General features: G+C 37.1%; 1 protein-coding gene across 3 annotated transcripts in view; it reads left to right on the top strand.

Moving 5' to 3' along the window:
- The window catches only part of LOC138705858 (glycosyltransferase 8 domain-containing protein 1-like), a 54,356-nt gene that overhangs the window by 9,702 nt on the left and 22,993 nt on the right, over nucleotides 1-21,661 (top strand). For 2 of the 3 annotated variants that reach the window (XM_069834541.1, XM_069834542.1), the window contains exons 2-3: nucleotides 3,028-3,219; nucleotides 18,877-19,033. In XM_069834541.1, the coding sequence (XP_069690642.1) occupies nucleotides 3,028-3,219; nucleotides 18,877-19,033 (349 nt within the window). The remainder of the gene's footprint in view (nucleotides 1-3,027; nucleotides 3,220-18,876; nucleotides 19,034-21,661) is intronic. The other variant, XM_069834543.1, reaches the window with a different exon arrangement.

The raw sequence follows: 21,661 nt of genomic DNA, 5'->3' as shown, positions 1-21,661 counted from the left end.
TTACGAATAAAGTAAACAGAATGGAATATTTAAAGATAGCTTTGCAATCCATAATGAACAAACATAGGCTAACATCACTAGGCCTATTTCATTAAGATTTTATGCATAACAAAAAACAATTTAATTTATTAACATATTCATACTTTCAGCTGAATTATACTGCTCTCGATTTCTACAGGCTGGAATCACATATCCAGTCTCTAACACTCGTATTACAGCAACAAACGTTCTCGGATTTAGCATTCTTCTGTTATGTAATCTCATCCGATACAGACTTGCTGAATGACAGGTATTCTGTCTTGATTCCCCATAAATTAAAAGCATATCTAGTTACTCACGATTAGTAAATTTTGGCATTGTCCTTAATTGACTTCACCTTTAGAAATCTACGAAAAGGCATACCTAATTTTTGCTACTGCTGAGGTACAACGTGAGAACGCAGCAAGTCTTAAATGCAGCGATGCCAGATTTCCCTGAAGGTTCCATCACACTGTAAATGCGTTTTTAATCAATTAATTTTGTACGTTATTACACAAATGAAGCGTTTCTCGAAGAAATTACAAAGGAATATTTTTTTCAACTTGCTCTTCGTGTTGATATCTTACCATTCATACGTCTCAATACCCAATAGTTTTACCATAAATGGGATTCTGACTTCACTTTTTTTTTTTTTTTTTTTGGCTAAACCGTTATTCAAATACCAAAATGACATTCGATATTTTAGTTACTTACAACCCAAAGATTCCATTCGTAAAATTAATGAAGGTATATCCCTTTCATCCTGAATATTATTAATTTGGAAGTACGAAGTGTTCTATTGCAGTATTGTCCCGAATCGCCGAACAATAACCATGCTTGCCACTAAAAATATGATTTTTTGCAACCTGTAGAGCACAATGGTTTTCTTAAGTGCGATAAAAATCTTTACAATAGTTTCTTTTTTAATAGAAGGTATGGGTCGAAGGTTTCCCTAAATGAAAGTATTTCAGACAAAATTTATCGACCAATTGCCTCCCACACAAAAAAATCAAATTTTCTAACTAAAATGTTTTCTTAATATATTACCATTAGAGTCAAGGAATTTTTCCCTACAAGTATCTCCATATCAGAAATGGAATTATTGACTCCGATAGACTAGTAGAATCCAAAAATGACTTCGTTGATCATATCTGGAGACATTAATAAGCTAAACAATTAGGAAATAAATTTACTTTAATTTATATACAGTAGGTATATACATAGTGTTCTGCCAAATGGCAGGTCTTTCACTTCAAACCCAGCATTCTCCAGTTTTTTCTATTACCTGTCTTCCTCTTTGTCTCCTCATATGATCCATTTATCTTAATGTTGTCTATCATCTGCTATCTTCTTCTGCCTCGAACTCTTCTCCCATTCACCATTCCTTCCAATGCATCCTTCAGTATGCAATTTCTTTTTAGCCAGTGACTCAACCAATTCCTTTTCCTCTTCCTGATCAGTTTCAGCATCATTCTTTTTCCTTCCACTCATTACAACACAGTTTCATTTCTTATTAGGTCTGTCCATTTCACACGCTCCATCCTTCTCCATTTCAAATGTTTCTACAGTAGTCGCTTCTCTTCACTTAGTCATAATGTCCATGTTTCTGCTCCACACGATTCCACACTCCACACAAAGCACTTCACTAGTCTCTTTCTTAGTTATTTTTCCAGAGATCAGCAGAACATGCTCCTTTTTTCTATTAAAAGCTTCCTTTGCCATTGCTATTCTGCTTTCGACTTCCTGGTAGCAGCTTTTTATTTATATAGGCCTAGTAATCCTTCGCAAAAAAATATGCCTTTATATCACATCACGTGTTTCTCCGTGTCTATAATTCTGAAAACGCAAACATAGGTAAGCATGTGCCCAGTTAACGTTAAAGATCAATTCGATCTTGTTTCACCTTAGCAGTACTACAAAAACATGATTCTATGCCGTCGGCCTGGGTGGCGCAGTCGGTAGAGTGCTGATCTTCTGTGCCCGATGTTGCATGTTCGATCCCGGCTCAGGTCGATGGCATTTAAGTGTGCTTAAATGCGACAGGCACAATAGATTTACTGGCATGTAATAGTAATATACGTTACAAGAGCGGTATGTTGACGTTTTCATGGTCGAGGAAAAGATTGAAGAAGCGAAACGTAGTTGAGCTTTTTTAATTTCCGAGAACATGAAAACAAACATACCGCTCGTGTATCGTACATTATTTTGCGAAGATCGTTTATTACATACTTGAAAGACGAATTTCTAATTAGTTGCAATGAAATCTCCATGTTGGTGTCTGTTTAATGACGGCAACTTCGGAAAACCAAAATATCTTTCTTCAACATTGTTGCTATAAAATGTTTTCTGTGTTTGCTATACTCCATCAGGCCGTGATATACGTCTGTCTTCTTTTCCCCCAGTCTATAAATGCGAACTTAAAACAAACGGTAAGGTTATGTAATGATTTATTTTTCATTTTAATATTTTAACAGTATTATTTATATAACATATTGCAGTAATAACATCGGCATCTGGAATCTTGTTGATTTTTTCATGGCTTCCTTAATGTTACTTGTATCAGGAATGCAATAAGTTTCGTGGAGTAGTAGACTTTACTTAATTTTTGCAAATATTTAAAAACGATAATTAACATTGCAATTTAGGTGAAATTGCAATGGTAAGTTTCCAATTTATAATTATTACTATGCTAAACGTCTCTAAAAATAATATGTTAAAAGCCTAAAGCAGTAAAATGAATGTCGCGCTTAAGCGGTAAGAAGAGGGAAATTGTTATATGTGTTACGTTGGGAATACTGAATGTGGTATTTCACACTTACCGCGTATTGGTTCTGTGCGGAAAACAAGCAAATACGCACGATCTCGCACAAAAGAATTTCTGCGGGACGAAATTCCGGCACACTGACAACGCTGATATAGGCCTAACATCGGCATTGCGAGCGTCGTTAAATAAAACACAATTTACAATGACCCCATGCCTCCATCATGCCAAGTTGTTGTTGTCCGCAGGGGGCCTGCTGGCCTTGGTGCTATGCTGGTCGCTGCTCGTGGTGTACCTGGTCACTCTGCTGGAGTGGGTGCCGGCTCCCTTCGCCATTCTGCAGAACGAGCCCGCGGTCACCACGCCCACCATCATCACTACCACCACCACCCTGCGGCCCAAAGCCGTCCCGTCACCCACTAGCAGAGCACCTCCCACCGGTATAGCCTCTATTTCTCCTGAGGTCTGCATTCTACACACTTCTGTCTGTGTTGTGTGTGTTCGAGCCCCTGTGTGTGCACGTGCATGTCTTTCTGTTCGTGTTTGTTTACACCTAAGCATGTGTTTATGAATGGTGGGGTTAGAAAGTTCGTGAACTTGTGCTCGGAGTGATTTCTTATGACTGTCCTTTCTTTTGTCTATGGCGCTAAATGGTTCCTCCCTTACGCCGACGCATGTGCAGACTAAGGGTACAAGCAGGCTGTAAGATTCTTTTTCAGTTCTTATTATACCTTGTGGTACGTTAAGCTCACTGTGTACGTAATTCAGATCGCATTAATTCAACCTAAAGGTGTTCTAAATAGACTTCTTAGTAAATCAATTAAATAGTCCTGTCTGTACGTACGTATGTTCTTTCATTCAACAATCTCTTTTTCTTCACCAGCCTGTACCGGGTGAGTCAAAAGGTTGTGCTCAAACTGAAGGAGTTTATAGAGAGATCGAAACATAAACGGCCTTACTAATAAAAACTCTATATGCAGACGTTTAACTGTCTTACAATGAGTACCTCTTCTATAAGTGGTGTGTAAATTCCTTACTAATAATCACTACATACGTCGTGTATAACAGTATAACTGTTACACAGCTACGTCATTGTTTCGTCATTACGAAAGGTAATAAAATATCTGAGTTCTATTGCATCCGGTAGAGCGCTCTATGTGCCGTGTTAAGTATCGATAGTACAACTGGGTCTGATCGATTACCACACTATATTTTGGACCACAGTCTAATAGATACAGTCACGCAACTCATACGTATAAAATATGCCAACATTTGACAGCTGGCGCGACATTAGCCCTCTAGCGGCAGGCAAGTTAAAAGTGTGCACACGACATATGGCAACACATTAGAAAACGGGTTTTGCGTAATTTATTTTATATTTTTATGCTATACAATAAGTGTATATGGTTCTTACTAATTCTACTTTAGAATTCTGGAAGAATTTCACACTCAGTTAATCTACAAGTTTCAGAAGCTGATAATAAACGTAATTCTTTCTGCTCCTTACACCTGAATCATGACCCTGATCACGTACCATGGTTTGAAATAATATAATTGTTTGTACGTGGACGATTAATTCAATTCATTCCTAAATATATTTATAAACCATTGTAACTCTATATTTCCTGTGAGAAGAGTCAAAATTGTAGGGCATATTTCGTAGGGTACATCGCGTGGTGAATTCCTCTCCCTATTTCCTGAGAAATTAACTATTTTCCATACCGCAAATTGGGGTAAACTCGGCAGCTGAGGTAAACTTAAAAATAAAAAAGGGGAAGATTTAAACCTTAATTTGACAGACATTGATTTATGAAGTTCATTATTTTTCAATTTTTTTTTATTATTATTTTGAGTCGCTAATAGTGCTGATATGGTTTAAAATTTTATGGAAATTTTACCGCATTTTACATTACATTTCCAGTTTTCACACATAAGCTTAATTTTAACTTACCCTACCTATATAATACGTAATTTACATGCACGTACTGTTATTATGACGTAGGTGAGAACAAATGAATACACAACTTTGTTGAAAAAATTGTAACTTCAATTAACTCAGGCCTAGTTTTATTTTCAGAGCAGAAGTGGTGTAAGTCAAAAATGGGTAATGAGGGTTAAAGTAAACATTCTGTAAAATACAGCGCAAAGTAGCAGTTAATATTCAATTTATTTAAACTATTAGTAGTCAGTGAATAGCACGAAGGATATATTAATTGCTACTTTGCGCTGTATTTTACAGAATTTTTACTTGAAACCTCATTACCTAATTTTGACTTATACCACTTCTGCTCTGAACGGCTCAAATAATCACTGGTAATGTAAAATCAACACCAATAACAGTCATGCAAATTATTACAGAAAAGATTGCTTTTTATATTAAATTTAAAAAGGCTCTTTTATTTCTTGAGAACTTAATACGTCTGCCGCATGAATCTACACCAACACATCAGAAATTTATCCGCACAGTCTAGATTTATTCAAGAAGTGAATATTTTGCAAAAGGATTATAATACGCCATGAATTCTTGAAAAAATTAACACCATAATCCCTACTTGAATTCAATATAACATTCAACTTTTGAAAAATGTAAAGAAAAAAACACGAATACAAAAATTATGGAATTACTTGCATTAAAAACTGTAGATACATTATCCAAAATCGGAATGGTTACACATTTATACATGATCTCTGCAAAACAATAATATACTGTAACAGGTATTTACTTTGTTTTTATTTAAACTCTCCTTCCTGATATACAAATAGGTAACTGATAACTAATACCGGTATATGTTTTATAGAACACAATACGTAGGTTACCTACAGCGTGGATTATAGGTTATGACTGATTTATGATTTTCTCTTGGTCTTTAGGGAATCTGAACAACGACAAATTCGGAGATTTAAACTTGTTGTTACTGCAATTTTCGTCATTGCACACATTGTCTTTATTCCGACGCATGATTAAAACGTTATACATCTCGCATAACTTTAAAGCACGTGCTGGCTGTATCAACCCTATGACCAGTGCCTTGCCTGCCGCTTGAGCGCTAGTGTCGTGAATGTTGGCAAAAAAAGTGTTGACGTTGCGCGACTGTATATATTAGACTGTGTTTTGGACTATAGCAATGTCATTCTAATTATTCTGTGCTCTTTGGTTTGTTCCTCTGTGGTTAGAAGGCAACCATCATCATAAAATGACATCGATACGAACAGCAGTTAGAGGGGCGGCCATTTTTTCTCTATATGCAACGCTTAAACAAGGGGTTTCGTGTGTATAACTACAGCAAAGCAATTCCCATTTTATAGTTACAGACTGTTTATACATCCATCGCTTATGCACGGTTTATTAGTAACGTTTTCTGTCTCATCTCTGCATAAGTATCGTATAAAAACTATACACGGTTTATTAGTAAAACCAAAAATGTTTTAAATAGAAACCTGTGGTCTCCTCAGTCAGTGGTAATCCTCAGTCAGTACAAGCCCGTAATATTACGACCTACAATGTAGATGTACTCATACCTTGTACCTTACCTCGTGCCATCATGTTCGAATGGGATATATTTAGCTACAATTTCTTGCAACAAGTTGTTTCAGACCTGCCACTTATCGTGCGTTAACAGCTGTGGCTGCAACAGGACGGAACACCATTTAAACCTCGCATATCTGGGCATTAGATCGAAATTAGCCAACCTGTTCCCTCATTTCATGCCTACAATTACACGTACTTCTTCTGGGGGAAAACCAAAAACGTCTTTTACGAGACACCTGTAACTATCAGCCAGGATACTTGTAGCATCTGATGTGGCTCGGCAGGTGCCTGGAGTATTACGGAGAGTGCGTCAGTATTTCCTCGACGATGCAATGTCTGCAATGAATATGGTGGTCGCCAACTCGAGCAACTCTTGATATAATCATTACTATTACTTCATTGGCATGTTGTCTATTATGTACAGGGACATCATTTTATTTTTACTTCAATTTTTATTGTACCTGAGTTTTTGAATGTACTTCACTCCCACTCCTTCTACTAATGAAGTTCAACCGTCCTCCATACAGATCCAAAACCGTATATACAGTCAAAGTAGCCTTACGGTCATAGTAAACAGTGCGTTCCAAAAATATGTTCACGTTTTCCAGTGACGAAAGAGCTTTCAATATTGCATCATTTTCCATTTGCCTACGTCGCATCCCGGTTTCCCCCACCTGCTTCTATTCGCCTCTCTGTAAATGCTAGTGGCTGGGCTGTCTTAGCTTTTTTCTGAGAACATTAATTTCTGTTAGGAATTGGACGTCTACGGAATATTATACCCATACAATTGTTTAAAATAACTTAAATAAAAGGGCCTCGTTAAGTAATTAACTGTCATGTGATTTCCTCCCTTTCTACGACGCTGCGAAGTAATCACTTGGACGGACAGTAGATAGCATGTCTGAGTAATTTTATCTTTTCGGATCGGGCAGAAGTGAAGATTGAATTTACAGTACGTAAGGTACTCTTTTATAGAGTAGGTACAGAATTATTTCAACATGAAGGACGAACCTGGTAATTGGAATTACGTACAATAGTCTATAGTGCGATAATATGCACATTAGAACTGAAGCCTGTATCGAAATGAACGGCCACTATTTTCAAAAATGTGTTTAAATATCCATATTATGATTATTTTTCAATTTAACTTCATTATCTATAGTGTAGGCTGATGTGCTGTAGACAATATAATATACGCTGCATAATGAATACGTCCGCATGGAAAGTCAGTTCGTGAGTAATAACACTCATTGTTAATACTGTACTGTATTTTGATTAAACAAAAACCTAATGAAAATCATCAAACTTAAAATCGCGATATTTCCTAGTTTAAGTAAATGGATGAACTACTTTTCTTCCCTCCTATACCTAGTAAACTGATTGTTTTTATATTACGCCAGTATCATCGAACTCCAGTCGGGGAAGGGGGTAGCAAACGTTGTTTCCGGTTCTTAATCGTTGAACCAAAGGTATAGCCAGGTTAATACTGTATTAAAAATATTAGTAAAAATAAAATGATGTCCCTGTAGTTGCTCACATTCACAGACTTATACCGACTCAGAATCACATTCTAGACTACCAGTTCCTGTTCTAAAATTGTTATATTCTAATCCTTCTGTAAGCTCCTTCAGTTTGAGCACTACATTTTGAATCACTCTATATCAATCCGTCTGTCCATCCATGTCCACTTATTCCTTGCAGTGGCTGAGTGGTCAGACTTCCGGTCTGTCACGCAGGCGGCCCGGGTTCGAATCCCGGTCAGGTCTGAAATGTTTCATTGAAAAATCCATAGTGACTGTGGCGGACAAAGTCACAGAGTTTTTCTCGAGGTTCTCCCGTTTTTCTCCATATTAGGCATCTACAGCATTCCGTCACCATTTCATAGCATTCCCCGATCGACGATTGGCGACGCACGGAGGAGGCTGGCCTAGGGACGAAATGGGTTGTCTGTTCGAAACCTGAGTACGCAGTCAACCTTAGTGTAGTCAGCTGATGTGGATTTGGGAATGCGCCTAGCTTGAAGATTAGCGCAATAGATCGTAACAGGTCGTAGTGCTGGGTCCTAGTGCCCACTCCTGTTAATTCCATTCCATGTCCATTTATTCACCTGTCCATCTATTTACTCACCTAATTGCCTATTTATCTTGCTTAAGTATAGTTGTACTTATCCTTAGGCCGTACTTGAGACATTTTTCGACATAACTAGATTGACAAACTGCGGGACAATAAAGAACATCACAGTTACAAGTGACAATATCCATATTGCAGACGGAATTGAAATCCACGCAACATTAATGCCTTTGCGTATAATATGGCTGTGTGATTGAGATAATTATAATCGTAGATAATATTGCAAGACGTTGTCATGTGAATTTATTCGAAAGTAATGAAAATCTCGCGTAATATTTACTACTTTGCTAACAGAATAATAAATAAAATAAAAATAATAATCGTATACTATTGTTAATTAATATATTTGATCCACTTTCATAGTGTTTTATAAAAACATTAATTATATACAAATATGGCTGGAGCCCTCTAGTGATAATTATTGTAAATGCACATGAATGACAGAAATAGAATAATATAAGTAGGTCTATTCATTTTCTCATGAAAACAATGATGTTAAATGTAAATGTAAATTTAATTAAATGTACAAATGGAAATGGCATTCCGTGAAAGTAAAATAATTGATGCTGAGAAAATTGATGTTTATTATTCTGAGTTTATTCATAATTAGGTTATGGCGTTCCTCGTTGGTTTGTGGAAGCAACTGTGTGACTCATCAAACAACGACGCTCTCTACCTTGTCATATGACATTATTGTTCCGGCTTTTATTCAACCATAAGAATTCCTTTTCCTACGTTCATTATTTTCTACTGTAGTCAAAATGTGATATCTCAAGTCATAAGTAAAAGATCTCTATTATTTCATTAGAATATTTTTGGTGTTCCGTGACGATTAGAGACCTATAATGTTGAATTGTAATTCTCAAGGACAGATACTAAACCGATCTAACTATCCTTTAACGCTACGCAAAATTTCCGAGTTCGATTTTGGATACACTGGGAGACTTTTGGTATTTCAAAATAAGACAAGAAAAAAGTGGTAGCATGAAATAGACAATATTGAAATGATATGTGGCTTTGATTGGTTCAAATTCAGCGAATTCTTACATCTCATGTAGTGTATATGAGCGAAATAGTAATCACTAAAGTTCGAATAAAGTAGCTGTATCAGTTAACATTTCAGGAGAACAATTCGCTCCGGCGCCGGGGATCGAACCCGGGTCCTTGGCTCCACGTACCAAGCGCTCTGACCACTGAGCTACGCAGAATTCAATCCACAGCACCGGATCGAACTTTCCTCCTTCGATGTTTCCCTTTGTGGCCTGACTCTAATTTAGGCATGTATATGTTGACGTGTATCCAATGTCAACTGCCATTATACTAGGAGCGCACTCAGCTGAGTGACTTGTTGGCCGGGAATCCACAGTTATTATGCACTGCTAGCTGAGAGAATATTATAGATATACAGGGAAATCATTTTATTTTTACTAACATTTTTAATATTCACCTGGCTATACCTTTAGAGAACCGGAAACACAGATTGCTCCCCCTTCCACGACTGTAGTTCGACGATACTGGCGTAACACACAAACAAATCACTTTACTAGGTATAGGAGGGAAGAAAAGCAGTTCATCCATTTACGTAAACTAGGAAATATCGCGATTTGAGTTCGATAATTTTCATTAGGTTTTTGTTTAATCTTAATACAGTACTGTATTAAGAATAAGTGTTTTTACTCTCGAACTGAGTTATCCATGCGAACGTATTCATTATGCAGTGTATATTATACTGTCTACAGCACATTAGCGTACAATATAGAGAATGAAGTTAAATTGAAAAATGATCATAATATGGATATTTAAAAACATTTCTGAAAATGGTGGCCGTTCATTTCGATACAGGCTTCAGTTCTTTCGTGCATATTATCGCACTATAGACCATTTCATCTAATTCCAATTGCCAGTTTCGTCCTTCGTACCAGTAACTCATGTTGAAATAATTCTGTACATCCTCTATAAAAGAGTACCTTACGTACTGTAAATTCAATCTTCACTTCTGCCCGACTGCACAGATAAAATTACTCAGACATGCTATCTACTGTCCGTCCAAGTGGTTATGTCGCAGGATCGTAGAAAGAGTTCCCTCACGTGACAGTTAATTACTTAACGAGGCCCTTTTATTTAAGTTATTTTAAACAGTTGTATAATATTACGTAAACGTCCAATTCCTAACAGAAATTAATGTTTTCAGAAAAGAGCTAAGTCAGCCCTGCTTTTACAGAGGGGCGAACAGAAGCAGGTGGAGGAAATAGGGATGCGACGTAGGCAAACGGACCGCACCTGTGCGAAAATATGATTCAATATTGAAAGCTCTTTCGTCACTGGAAAACGTGAACATATTTCTGGAACGTACTATACTTACTAACTCGGTGCTTTTTACTATATGCGGTCTTGGATCTGTGTGTAGATGATAGTTGGAACTTCATTAGTAGAAGGGGTGGGAGTGAAGTACATTCAAAAACTCAGGTACAATAAAAATTGAAGTAAAAATAAAATGATGCCCCTGTATTAATTTGTCCTACAGAATTTATCTGTAATATTGACACTTAATTTTTCTCCTAAAATATTAAGCGTCAATATTACAGATAAATTCTGTAGGACAAATTAAAATATCTATAATATATCTGTATCAGGTTAGGCATCCTTGGTCCGTAAACATTAACTACTGTAGTTGTCGCGAATCCCCCAGGCCGACAGTAGACTAGTGACGACGGATATTCAGTTCCTATCGGCTGTACTGTTCATTCGTTAATGTTTTAGCTAAGGGGTGGGGAGCACTCTTCCCAGAAGGTAGAGTTTTAACTAGTGGAATGGGGTAGTGTTTACTTAGTCTGAAGCAAGTCAAGGCCCCATTCTGCACAGCTATACAGCCTATCCTGATACAGCTACTTTATCCCAATCTTAGTAATCACAAACAAATTCGAGGATGGGGTCTCTTGAACAGTTCCGTCTCCAGTATTGTGAGGATTTTAAACTAATCCTAGACTGCGCAGGTAGAGGAACTCTCCGTCCAAGAAGACAACACAAACAAGGGAAAAACACCCAGGCATATAAATCCCCATTCCTACACTGGAAATTGAGTCTACTGAATTAAAAGCAAAATATGATAATATAGTGGTATTTGAGCCTCAGAGGAGGATCTAAATTAAAATCAGTAAGGAAAAATATTTGATTTTATATGAAATTAACCTTTATTCTAAATTTAAAACCGGCACAGAGTCTTATTTTACGATCGCACTCTGGTACTGATGCAATGTTACAAATTAATTAAATAAAAATACAACGAAAGGATAGATACAAGGAAAGGAAGAAAAGAAAAATAAGAAAAAATAAAGTGGAGTAGAAACATAACGCCACAAGTTTCTCCTGTAAGAATCCATTGGTCATCAGAAAGAATTTACTCCACATCCCGTTAATATGATTTGTGTCCAATAAAATAGTATAGCAGCAAAAACGTCAAGTTAAATTTATTTCTTGAACTCTACTTAGTAAAAGCAAGGAAAGAATCCCAACACGGCGGGAAATAAAACTTTTAACACTAGTGATGTGACAATTACATTCTCAATATCTCTTATCACCATTAGGCATCGTCGATATTATTGGAAATACAAAGGCTAATAGGGATTTTTCCTGGTCTCTGATTGGGTCAAAAACTCTGATAGAATTGATATTTAACCCTTGTGGAGAATTTCGGTGAAGTCTAGAGGGCCTAATCATCAAATCAACTTTCCTCACCTCTACGTTGGGGACCCCTGGGATCTTTTAAGATGCGAAAGAGAGAGTGGTGTGCGGAAAGCAACGGGAAGTTGCCGCATTCACCTTTCCCAAGACAAACTGCAAACATGGCTAATCAGGAAGAGGAAAAGAAATTGCCTGGGTCACTGGTTGAAAAGAAACTGTCTTGTGAAGGATTCCCTGAAAGAAATTATGAATGGCAGAAGAGTTCGGGGCAGAAGAAGATACAAGATTATAAACAACATTAAGATATACCGTATGGATCATATGCGGAGACTAAGAGGAAGGCAGAAAATAGGAAAGACTGAAGAATGCTGGTTTGCAGTGAAAGACTTGCCCTTGGGCAGAACCGTATTAATGAATAACTTTGTATACTTTTTTCTTTATTAAATCCTTATTTTCTGACCAGTGATATTACTTTGGAATAATCTTTCTACGCAACGACGTTTCATTTGTGAATAAAATCAGTAACATTTGAAGAGTCCACTGCAAGAATGATGGATGTCACTTTCTTGTTGAAAATGAACCAAGACTGCCAATTCATAGCTTAAGACATATAGAATGTACATAGAGAGTTATATGACATTAACATTGATAGTCATTGTCCAGTAATGATCGGAAAATCACAGTTAAGCCACAGTCTACTATATACAGTCACGAAGCTTGAGTTTTGAGGGTGCTAGAAACAATAGACTGTGACGGTACTATTTTGCATTGCCTGTAATGAGGCGATATTAGCGATCCTAGTGGTGAGCAACTACCTAATGTTTGCATATTTACTACGTATTGAGCTTCGCGACTGTATATACTAGACTGTGGTTAAGCTTTGAGCGCTAAGCATTTCAAACTTTCAATTGCTTCTCCTGCAAAATGTATTCCAAATGACATCCATCATTCTTGCAGTGGACTCTTCATTTACTTCAGACTACTTACTATTGCAAATCTCATCTATCTACAACATGAAAGTAGCCACCGGCGTGGCATAGCTCGGACTGTAGCACGTTTGCCTGCTGATCCGTATTGCGCTCGGGCGTGGGTTCGACTCCCGCTTGGGCTGATTACCTGGTTCAGTTTTTCCCGAAGTTTTCCTTAACAGTAAGGCGAATATCAGGTAATATACGAACCATTTAGAGCAGAAGTGATGCAAGTCAAAAATGGGTAATGAGGGTTAAAGTAAACATTCTGTAAAATACAGCGCAAAGTAGCAATTAATATTCAATTTATTTAAACTATTAGTAGTCAGTGGATAGCACGAGGACATATTAATTGCTACTTTGCGCTGAATTTTACAGAATTTTTACTTTAAACCTCATTACCCAATTTTGACTTACACCACTTCTGCTCTGAATGGCTCATATGGCGAATCCTCTCTCTCTCTCTCTCTCTCTCTCTCTCTCTCTCTCTCTCTCTCTCTCTCTCTCTCTCATTTCGCCAAATACAATCTTGCTATCACCAACTTCATCGACGCTAAGTAACCCAGTAGTTAATACAGCGTCATAAAATAACCAAGCAAAAAAAATGAAAGTGACTCAGAAAGAGTGTTTTTGAAAAATGGAATCGTAGGCACTGTGCTCCTAAGTGCGTGCGTTATGTCGCTTGGTTTCAGTCGCCAAGCTAGTCGACTCTGAGCATCGTGCATCAAGACAGCTGTCCTACATAGTTTTGTACACTTATTTCGTCTTTCCATAATTGTCGTATTTCTTCAGTGGTATCTCCGAGTAACGCTCGGCCATTTTTCTTGATCCATGCAAAGCACATGGCGGAACTGTTTTTAGACATCTACCTACCCTCTTCCACACCTACTGCTCTCTTTATATCCTGATTTCAAATTTTATCAATCTTAGAAACTCAAACTATTCACTGAGAGTAGTACGTTCCTGTTCCCTGCAGTTCTCTACTTTTTTGCTTAGAAATCTCAGTTTACCTCCATAGTCGAGATCATGTTCCACAAGTGACATTGTTACACGACTTTATAAGCATTCTGTATAACAATTCTACAGAGCATCCCATTCGGCTTCCAGCCAGGAACAAGCGCAACAGCCACGCCTGCATGGCTGCCTAGAGTGTGTCACTAGCAAACCATAACCTCTCGCATATTTGTAGTGATGTAGCTTTAGTAATAGCATTAAGACAGTTGTATTTTTATTTCATAATGAGGCACTGTCTGTCTCCCCTTCTTTTTATAATATATATGAATTATCTCTTTAAGAAATGGAAACAAGACTCATGTTTGCATTCAGCAAATAACGTACATTTAGACACAATTCTTTATGCCGATGATGATGACGATGATGATGATGATGATGATGATGATGATGATGATGATGATCAGGTATTACTGGCAAAGTCTGAGGATGGATTACAACTGTCTCTACACAATCTTAAAAAAGTAGCAAAAAATTACGACATGGAATTTTCTACTGAGAAATCTAAAGTTCTATCCTTCAAAAGAAAAGATCCAGTCCCAAGCAAGATATGCCTTGACAATAAAAAGAGTAAATTTATTTAATTATCTCGATTACTCCCTCAATTACATAAATGACACAGACATTCCAAACAAAATTACCAAATTTGTAAAAGCGTCAGGCACAATAAACTCAGTCAGAGACCATCTCTAATCCAAAAACATACAAGAATCAACAATTACAAAACCCTAGCCCGACATATCTTGGCTTATGGTAGAGAAGTTTGACTATCAGAATATGTGACGACTTTAGAATTGCAGCAGCAGAAATGAGATTTATGAGACGCATTGCTGACTACACAAAATGGGATTATTAAAAAAAACAAAGATATTATAGAAGCGTTAAGAATATAATCGGTACTGGAATACATTACAAAATTAAAGAACAACTGGAAAGATCATGTAAACAGAACACCTAGGTGAAGAATCCCTAAGGAGATTTTGCGGTATCGCCCTATAGCAGTGATGTAAAGGCAAGCGCATTTTTCTGACCTTGACGTCGTGCGCGGGCATTAAGCGCTAGGTATGCTAGGAGAAATAAGCAGCCTGTTGGATTAAGGAAACAGTGGTGCACAAACTTCAAAAGGAACGAGAAATTTTGTGTCGTTATTTTGTATGGCTTCTTTCTGTTTGTTATTTTCTATATTGTCTGTAAAACAAAAGTACTAACACCTATTTCTTAGCCTAATATTGCAGTTGTGTTTTAAACGTTAATAACATAATAAAGAGTAAATAAGGAATATTCACACAAATTCCATAATAACTACAACTATACTGTACTAAATGAATTAAACACATCATTCATAAAGAAAGTGTTACCCAAAGAAAGACATGGAATATGACATGATAAGTTGAAATTGATATTTATGGTATCTTTAGCCTTATAAAAGTAATAAAAAAAATATTATAGTACAAAGCAAAGTTGTCTAGGTGTATGTTTTAACTGTAACTAATATTACATAACAAAACTCTTATCGCATCATGCTTTTAGGTCATATTGGTGCGCAACTTTCTGTTATCAGAATATTAAATTGCCCCGAAATCTGCTGAAGCTATAGAGCTGACGTTTTACCAACGCATAGGCACATATTTTTTGTTTGTGGTGTAACATTATTTGCTTTGTTAATTCATTTCCTTACAAACATTTTCCATGCGAATATTTTCAAACATTTTAATACACTATCTTCAGTAATACGTATTTACGATATATTAGATTTACGAAAACATTGTTTTAGTACTTATAAGGCTACTAAACAAACATATCTGAAAATTTCACTTTTTCTGTAAAAAAAAAAAGTGAAAAATAAACATTAAAATTAAAACTTACATTTTTATAATGCACTTTTATAAATCTAAAAATTAACATGGATACAGTTTTAATAAGTTCTCTTCCCTTTATCCATTGAATCAGTGCTGGCCATCCCTGTATATAGCTCCACCAAGCGGCATATACTACCCCTTTCGTCTGTCTCTTTCCTTTCCGCTGTTAAGCACTCAGGCTCTCCTGGGCTCTAAAGCGCGCGCTTGCTCCTATGGGCATCAGTTGACATCACTGCCCTATAGGAAGAAGACCTATTGGACGCCCGGCTAAGAGATGGTACGAGACCATAACGGACCACGTGGTCTAACACTTGGATGGAAGATTATGATGAATGAGGGAATAAATTCTATGAATTACGGCTGCATGACGATTAAGCCGAGACAATTCTGTGATTGAGTTTTATAAAATATTACTGACGGTATTACTGATCCACATGTAATAATTGTCTAAAATGAGGCATGGTTTTATTTACGTGATCATGTTGCTATACAAGAAACAGATACAGCAGCATAGAAAATCCCAGACTGATACAAAAAGATCAGGTACATGATGAAAAGTTTATGGTACGCTGTAAATGTAAACAGAATAACAGGTTCTATATTTTTTAATGTACAGTAAATTCAGAGAAATACTGCACACAAATTCTTCCACAGTCAATTTTTTATTGTCGTTACATACGCTAATAAATGACAAAAATGAATATTTTCAACACAGCATAGGCCTACATTGGGATTAATAAGGGAAGTTTTAATAACATGATCATTTCTATAGGATTATGGCCCACATTGATTCCCCAAACCTTACCGTGTGCGATTATTATTTATGGAAAACACTAGAAACTGTCTACAGAAATAACCTAACATTATAGACGAGCTTAAAGACACTATAAAGAAGTCACTGTTGTGGAGTTCGGTTAGCATGTTTAACCGTGGAACGAGCGGGCCCGGGTTCAAATCCAGGTTGGGATAAGTTATCTGGTCGAGCTTATCCGTGTTTTTTCGTCAAGTCATTAACAGCAAATACTATGTAATTTTCGGCGCTGGATCTCAGATTGATTTCTGGAATTATAACCTTCATTTCAATTAAATGCTAGATAACCATTGCAGTTGGTAAAGCGTCGTAAAAAACCATTATAAGAACAAAAATTAAGAGAATTACGCAAGGAATAAAAGTTCTATGAAAAGATGTCGAGAATGAGTGAATGCAGATGAACACCACTTTGAACAACTTCAGTAGCATAACTTTGTACTCATTATGAATTAAAATACAATTGTGTGAAATCTGTTATTAATCAAAGTTATACAGAATGTCTACAAAATGAATGCAGATTTTCCGTGTGGAGAACCTTGGATCGGAAATGCATTGATATGGGTATAAACGCAATATTACACATTACAAGCCACTTGAGTCTGCAGTGCACTTGTTTCTGTGATAAGCTGGACAGGGCTTTCCTCGACAGAAGATTTCCAGGTCGGTGGATTGGTCAAGATGGATCTGTTCCATGACCACCGAGGTCCCCAGATCTTACGCCGTTGGATTTCCTTCTGTGGGGACACATGAAGTCACTTGTCTACGAGACAGAGCTTGTAGCGAGGATCGTGGCAGCGGGCGCGGAAATTAGGGAGCAGCCAGATATGCTACGTAGATTTCATCAGTCCGTGTAAAGACGCGCGGAGCTGTGCAACAGGTCTATGGCCGACATTTGCAACAATTGATGTAAAACAACATGTAATAGCTTTGATTTCTTACAATTAACATAATAAACAACAATTTGTGTTCAACAATTTGCAATGTATTTTCACAGTTTACACCCACAACAATGGATTTCCGACTCAAAGTTCATGGTATTCAAATACTCCCTACCACCATACGAAAAAATTTGTACTCATTTTGTGGACACCCTGTATAACCAGAAATATCTGGGATTGATAACGATCTACCTAGATCAGACATTTCTAGCTCGTGAAGAGCTGAATGGAATGATCTTACATATGGGTGCCCGGGAAACTACCAGTAAGAAAGTTAAATAACTTCCTGAATAATTGATGGATAATAATGTTGTTTGCAACAAATGACATAGTAACTTCCAAAGTTTGGGATGGCTATCAACAAAACCTCTGTGTGTGCAGAACTCCACTGTCATTGCTATCTTCGACAGCATGTCAATAGCAAACTGATGTCGTGAAGGCATGTCGTTTGGGTTCAATTTTTGCACCAACTGAATCTTGTATGCATGAAGACGTAACCTCTTATGCACTACTTCGGGGCAGTTGACTTTGGAATCCCTAGTTCCCTGCTGGCATGAAGAACAGACTTAGTGGAAAGCCTCCTGAATTGCGTTAATTTACTGCTCCGAGACTTTCTTCCCACGCGGTCGTTATTCTACAAGAGAGTCGGTTTCAAGAAGGTTTTTATGCCAACCAGTTATTGTGTGTCTCTCTGGCTGTTGCTGTCGAGGCCAATTTTGTCTAAATTTCCTCTCCACTGTTACCAGAAACTTGAATTCGGCAAGTCAATAACAGCATTGAACTTTTTGTTGCGCTGTCTACACAAACAATAAACAACACTGCAGTCTTCAATGATGCCAACATAAAGCTTTAAAAATTCCTTTTTCATTTTTTGTAAATGTCATTTTCATACTCTTATTATTCAGCGAGTTGTTAAATTTTCTCATTGGTAGTTTTTGTTTCGGACACCGTGTACTTTGGATTGTATAATGTCAGTAACTGCATTTAATTTTATGGTGGGAAAAAAGTATCGAGTAGTGAACTTTCAATTTGGGTATCGATGTAGAACAAGTTCGCGAACTATTTTACTCCGCCAAATAAGAAAAAAGAGTGTAGAGAGAAGAGATTTGTTGTGCTGAAGTGTTTGGTCAGTGAGGACTAACAACGGCTTGTGCTGTGGCTGTGTTACAGAGGCGGGTCCGCGTGGCGAGATGGCCCGCGTGCTCATCGCGAGCGACGGGACGTGCCTGGGCGGGCTGGTGAGCGCCGTCAACAGCGTGCTGCTGCACACTCGACGCTCGGTCAAGTTCTACATCATCACTACGGCCGAGGAACTACCCCACCTCAAGTGCGTACCTCACACTAGACACGCATGGTATATAGCGACAGCTCTTGATTACGAAGTGGAATTATCAGCGCACTTCGAACTCGCGAATTAAGTCAAGCAATGGACTGCATTTGCCACGCGTGCTTACCTCATTCCCGGGGCCTGTTTCACAATGTTTACAATCTTTGTAAGTTGTAAGCTTTGCTTGTAAATTGTAAACACCTGTTTCACAATCTTAATTTGTAATGTTGAACTTTACAAAGGAAATCAAATCTTTACAAATTAAATTTTGCTCACTTTACAAGTATTCTGTTTCACAATGAAGGGTAGCCTAATTTTACAAACGTGTAAACTTTACTTGTAAAATTAGCACATTTTCTACAATACCTCTGAGATGTGTAAAGTTTGATATTACAACATAAATACAATAAAGAAATACTTATTAAATTAATTTTTTAGTAACTGGATAATAAAGGGTGCGTCAGAAAGAACGGATGGATTTCAAACTATCGATACGCAACGAGGAGAGAGATATAGTGAGGGGGACCACGACTGTTGGGTCAGCCATAGAATGCAGTTTCAGTTGAGAACATGGTGTTGGTCTGGTGTACAACGTGCTTTCATCGTAGAGACATTTTTGAAAAATGAAGAGTCTGTGATCGCCACTCAGGACTCATTTCGACATCGGATGTCACGCTAGGATTTCAACTCGGAATACAATTTTGCGGTGGGTGGCTTCATTTCATATCACAGGTTCAACATTAAAGAAGAAATCACCTGGATGAAATTCTATTGCACTGAGATTGTCCGAGGCTACGGTAAGATCTCGCGCCTTGCGACTTCTTTCTTTGGGACCATTTGAAGGTGTAAGTTTGTAAACATCGATCACATACACTGGACGAACTGAAGACAGCGATTCGCGAAGAAATCGTGGCAATTGCACCAGCTATGACTGTGAAAGTGATGGCGAACATCAGAAAACGCCTCGATGCCTGTATTGAAAGCCAAGGACATCATATGGATAATGTTGTTTTCCATAAATAAACTACATGTATTGGTGAATATGTTGATAACAATAAATTTTTGATTTGATGGATCTTTACAATTTTCTTGCCATGTGAAATCCATCCGTTCTTTCTGACGCACCCTGTATTAAGAATTAAACTAACGCAGTTTTGATGTTATTAAGAAATACTAAAAACTCAGACGAAGATATTGAATTTAGGCCTAATCAAACTAAGATTTATACGTAAAATTCTCCGACTAAGAATTAATAGCACGTTCGTATCATTGTATGAATTTAATGAAAGGTTTCGAATGAGTCCCGCGCTATACTTCAGAATACCGCGTAAATATTTATATACGAAGACTGTATTTAATAAATACTCGCACTTAAAAAAGAAGTTCCCTGCACCAAAAACAGATAATTCAATAATGCAATAACGACACTATGTACGAGGTATTCCGAAGTCTTTTCGAGTCCCGTTTCGCTGGAATCTCTCCTACAAGATATGGGACATCATATCCAACATCCAAAAGGGAAAAGTGATGCCCTAACCTCAAAGAGAGAACTGTATTGTTTTGCATTGGTTGCATACTAGCTGTCAGTTCCGTGCGTTAGCAGAAAAGCACGGAATTTCTAAAATATCAATGTGCAAAAGTACCCACAGGGTTGTTGATGTTGTTAAAAAAGTTAAATTCGGGGCAGGTTTTTGATCACCAAAATGTTATTTACTATAGCACAGGATTTTTATGCTGCTGCTGGGATCACTAATGTTTGTGAGGTTATGGATGCAACATTAATAAATACTGATGCATCAACACAAAAAAATGAACCTGATTTTGTAGTTAGACATCGTAATTATTTTATCAGTTGCACATTTGTACGTGGACCAAATCTGTTATTTACTTATTTGACTGAATTTGGTGCTAACTTTGTTCATTTAAGTAATAGACGTATTGGTATTGAAACTCCATTGTCGCCAATATACAAAAATCTAAATACTTTTAATTTTCTTTAACAATACTTTATATTTTCTGATGATGAAATATGAATCAGCAAGCTTAAAGTAATCTATTTTAGTACAAAATATAAACATATGTATCGATAGTAGTAAAAATACAGCGACTTTATGTCTACTCCTTAGCGATTTTTGTAAACTGTCGTTGGCGATATTGTGTAACCAATAATGCGTATTTGTAAATTTCTTTGGCTGATTTTGTAAAGTTCGTCAAACTTTACAAACTAATAAGATAGCATTGTGAAACACAATTTACAAGCATTTGTAATCTTTTACTTGTTATTTGTAAATTGTTAATTTGTAATTTGTAAGGATTGTGTAACGGGCCCCTGCACCACTCTCCTCGACTAAAGTCAGCTGGAACAGCCGGGATTACCAGTGCTTCAGTTCACAGTTTCCAATTCAGTGACTCATGCGTGGTTTGTACGTGATTATGATTCGGCTGTTCGAAATGTGCTGAGTAGTACAGAGTGACATACGAAATATCATTCCAATTGTTTTAAGTTTAATACATTTAGTCACCAAATATTATTGTATAATTTGTATAATACGAGTTCGGGGCAGAAGAAGATATCAGATAATAGATGACATTAATATTATATGGATTATATGCTGGGTTTGCAGTGAA

This window comes from Periplaneta americana, chromosome 9, assembly GCF_040183065.1.
Source record: "Periplaneta americana isolate PAMFEO1 chromosome 9, P.americana_PAMFEO1_priV1, whole genome shotgun sequence".
In the NCBI taxonomy this organism is placed as follows: domain Eukaryota; kingdom Metazoa; phylum Arthropoda; class Insecta; order Blattodea; family Blattidae; genus Periplaneta; species Periplaneta americana.
This window is presented reverse-complemented; position numbering and strand designations above follow the sequence as displayed.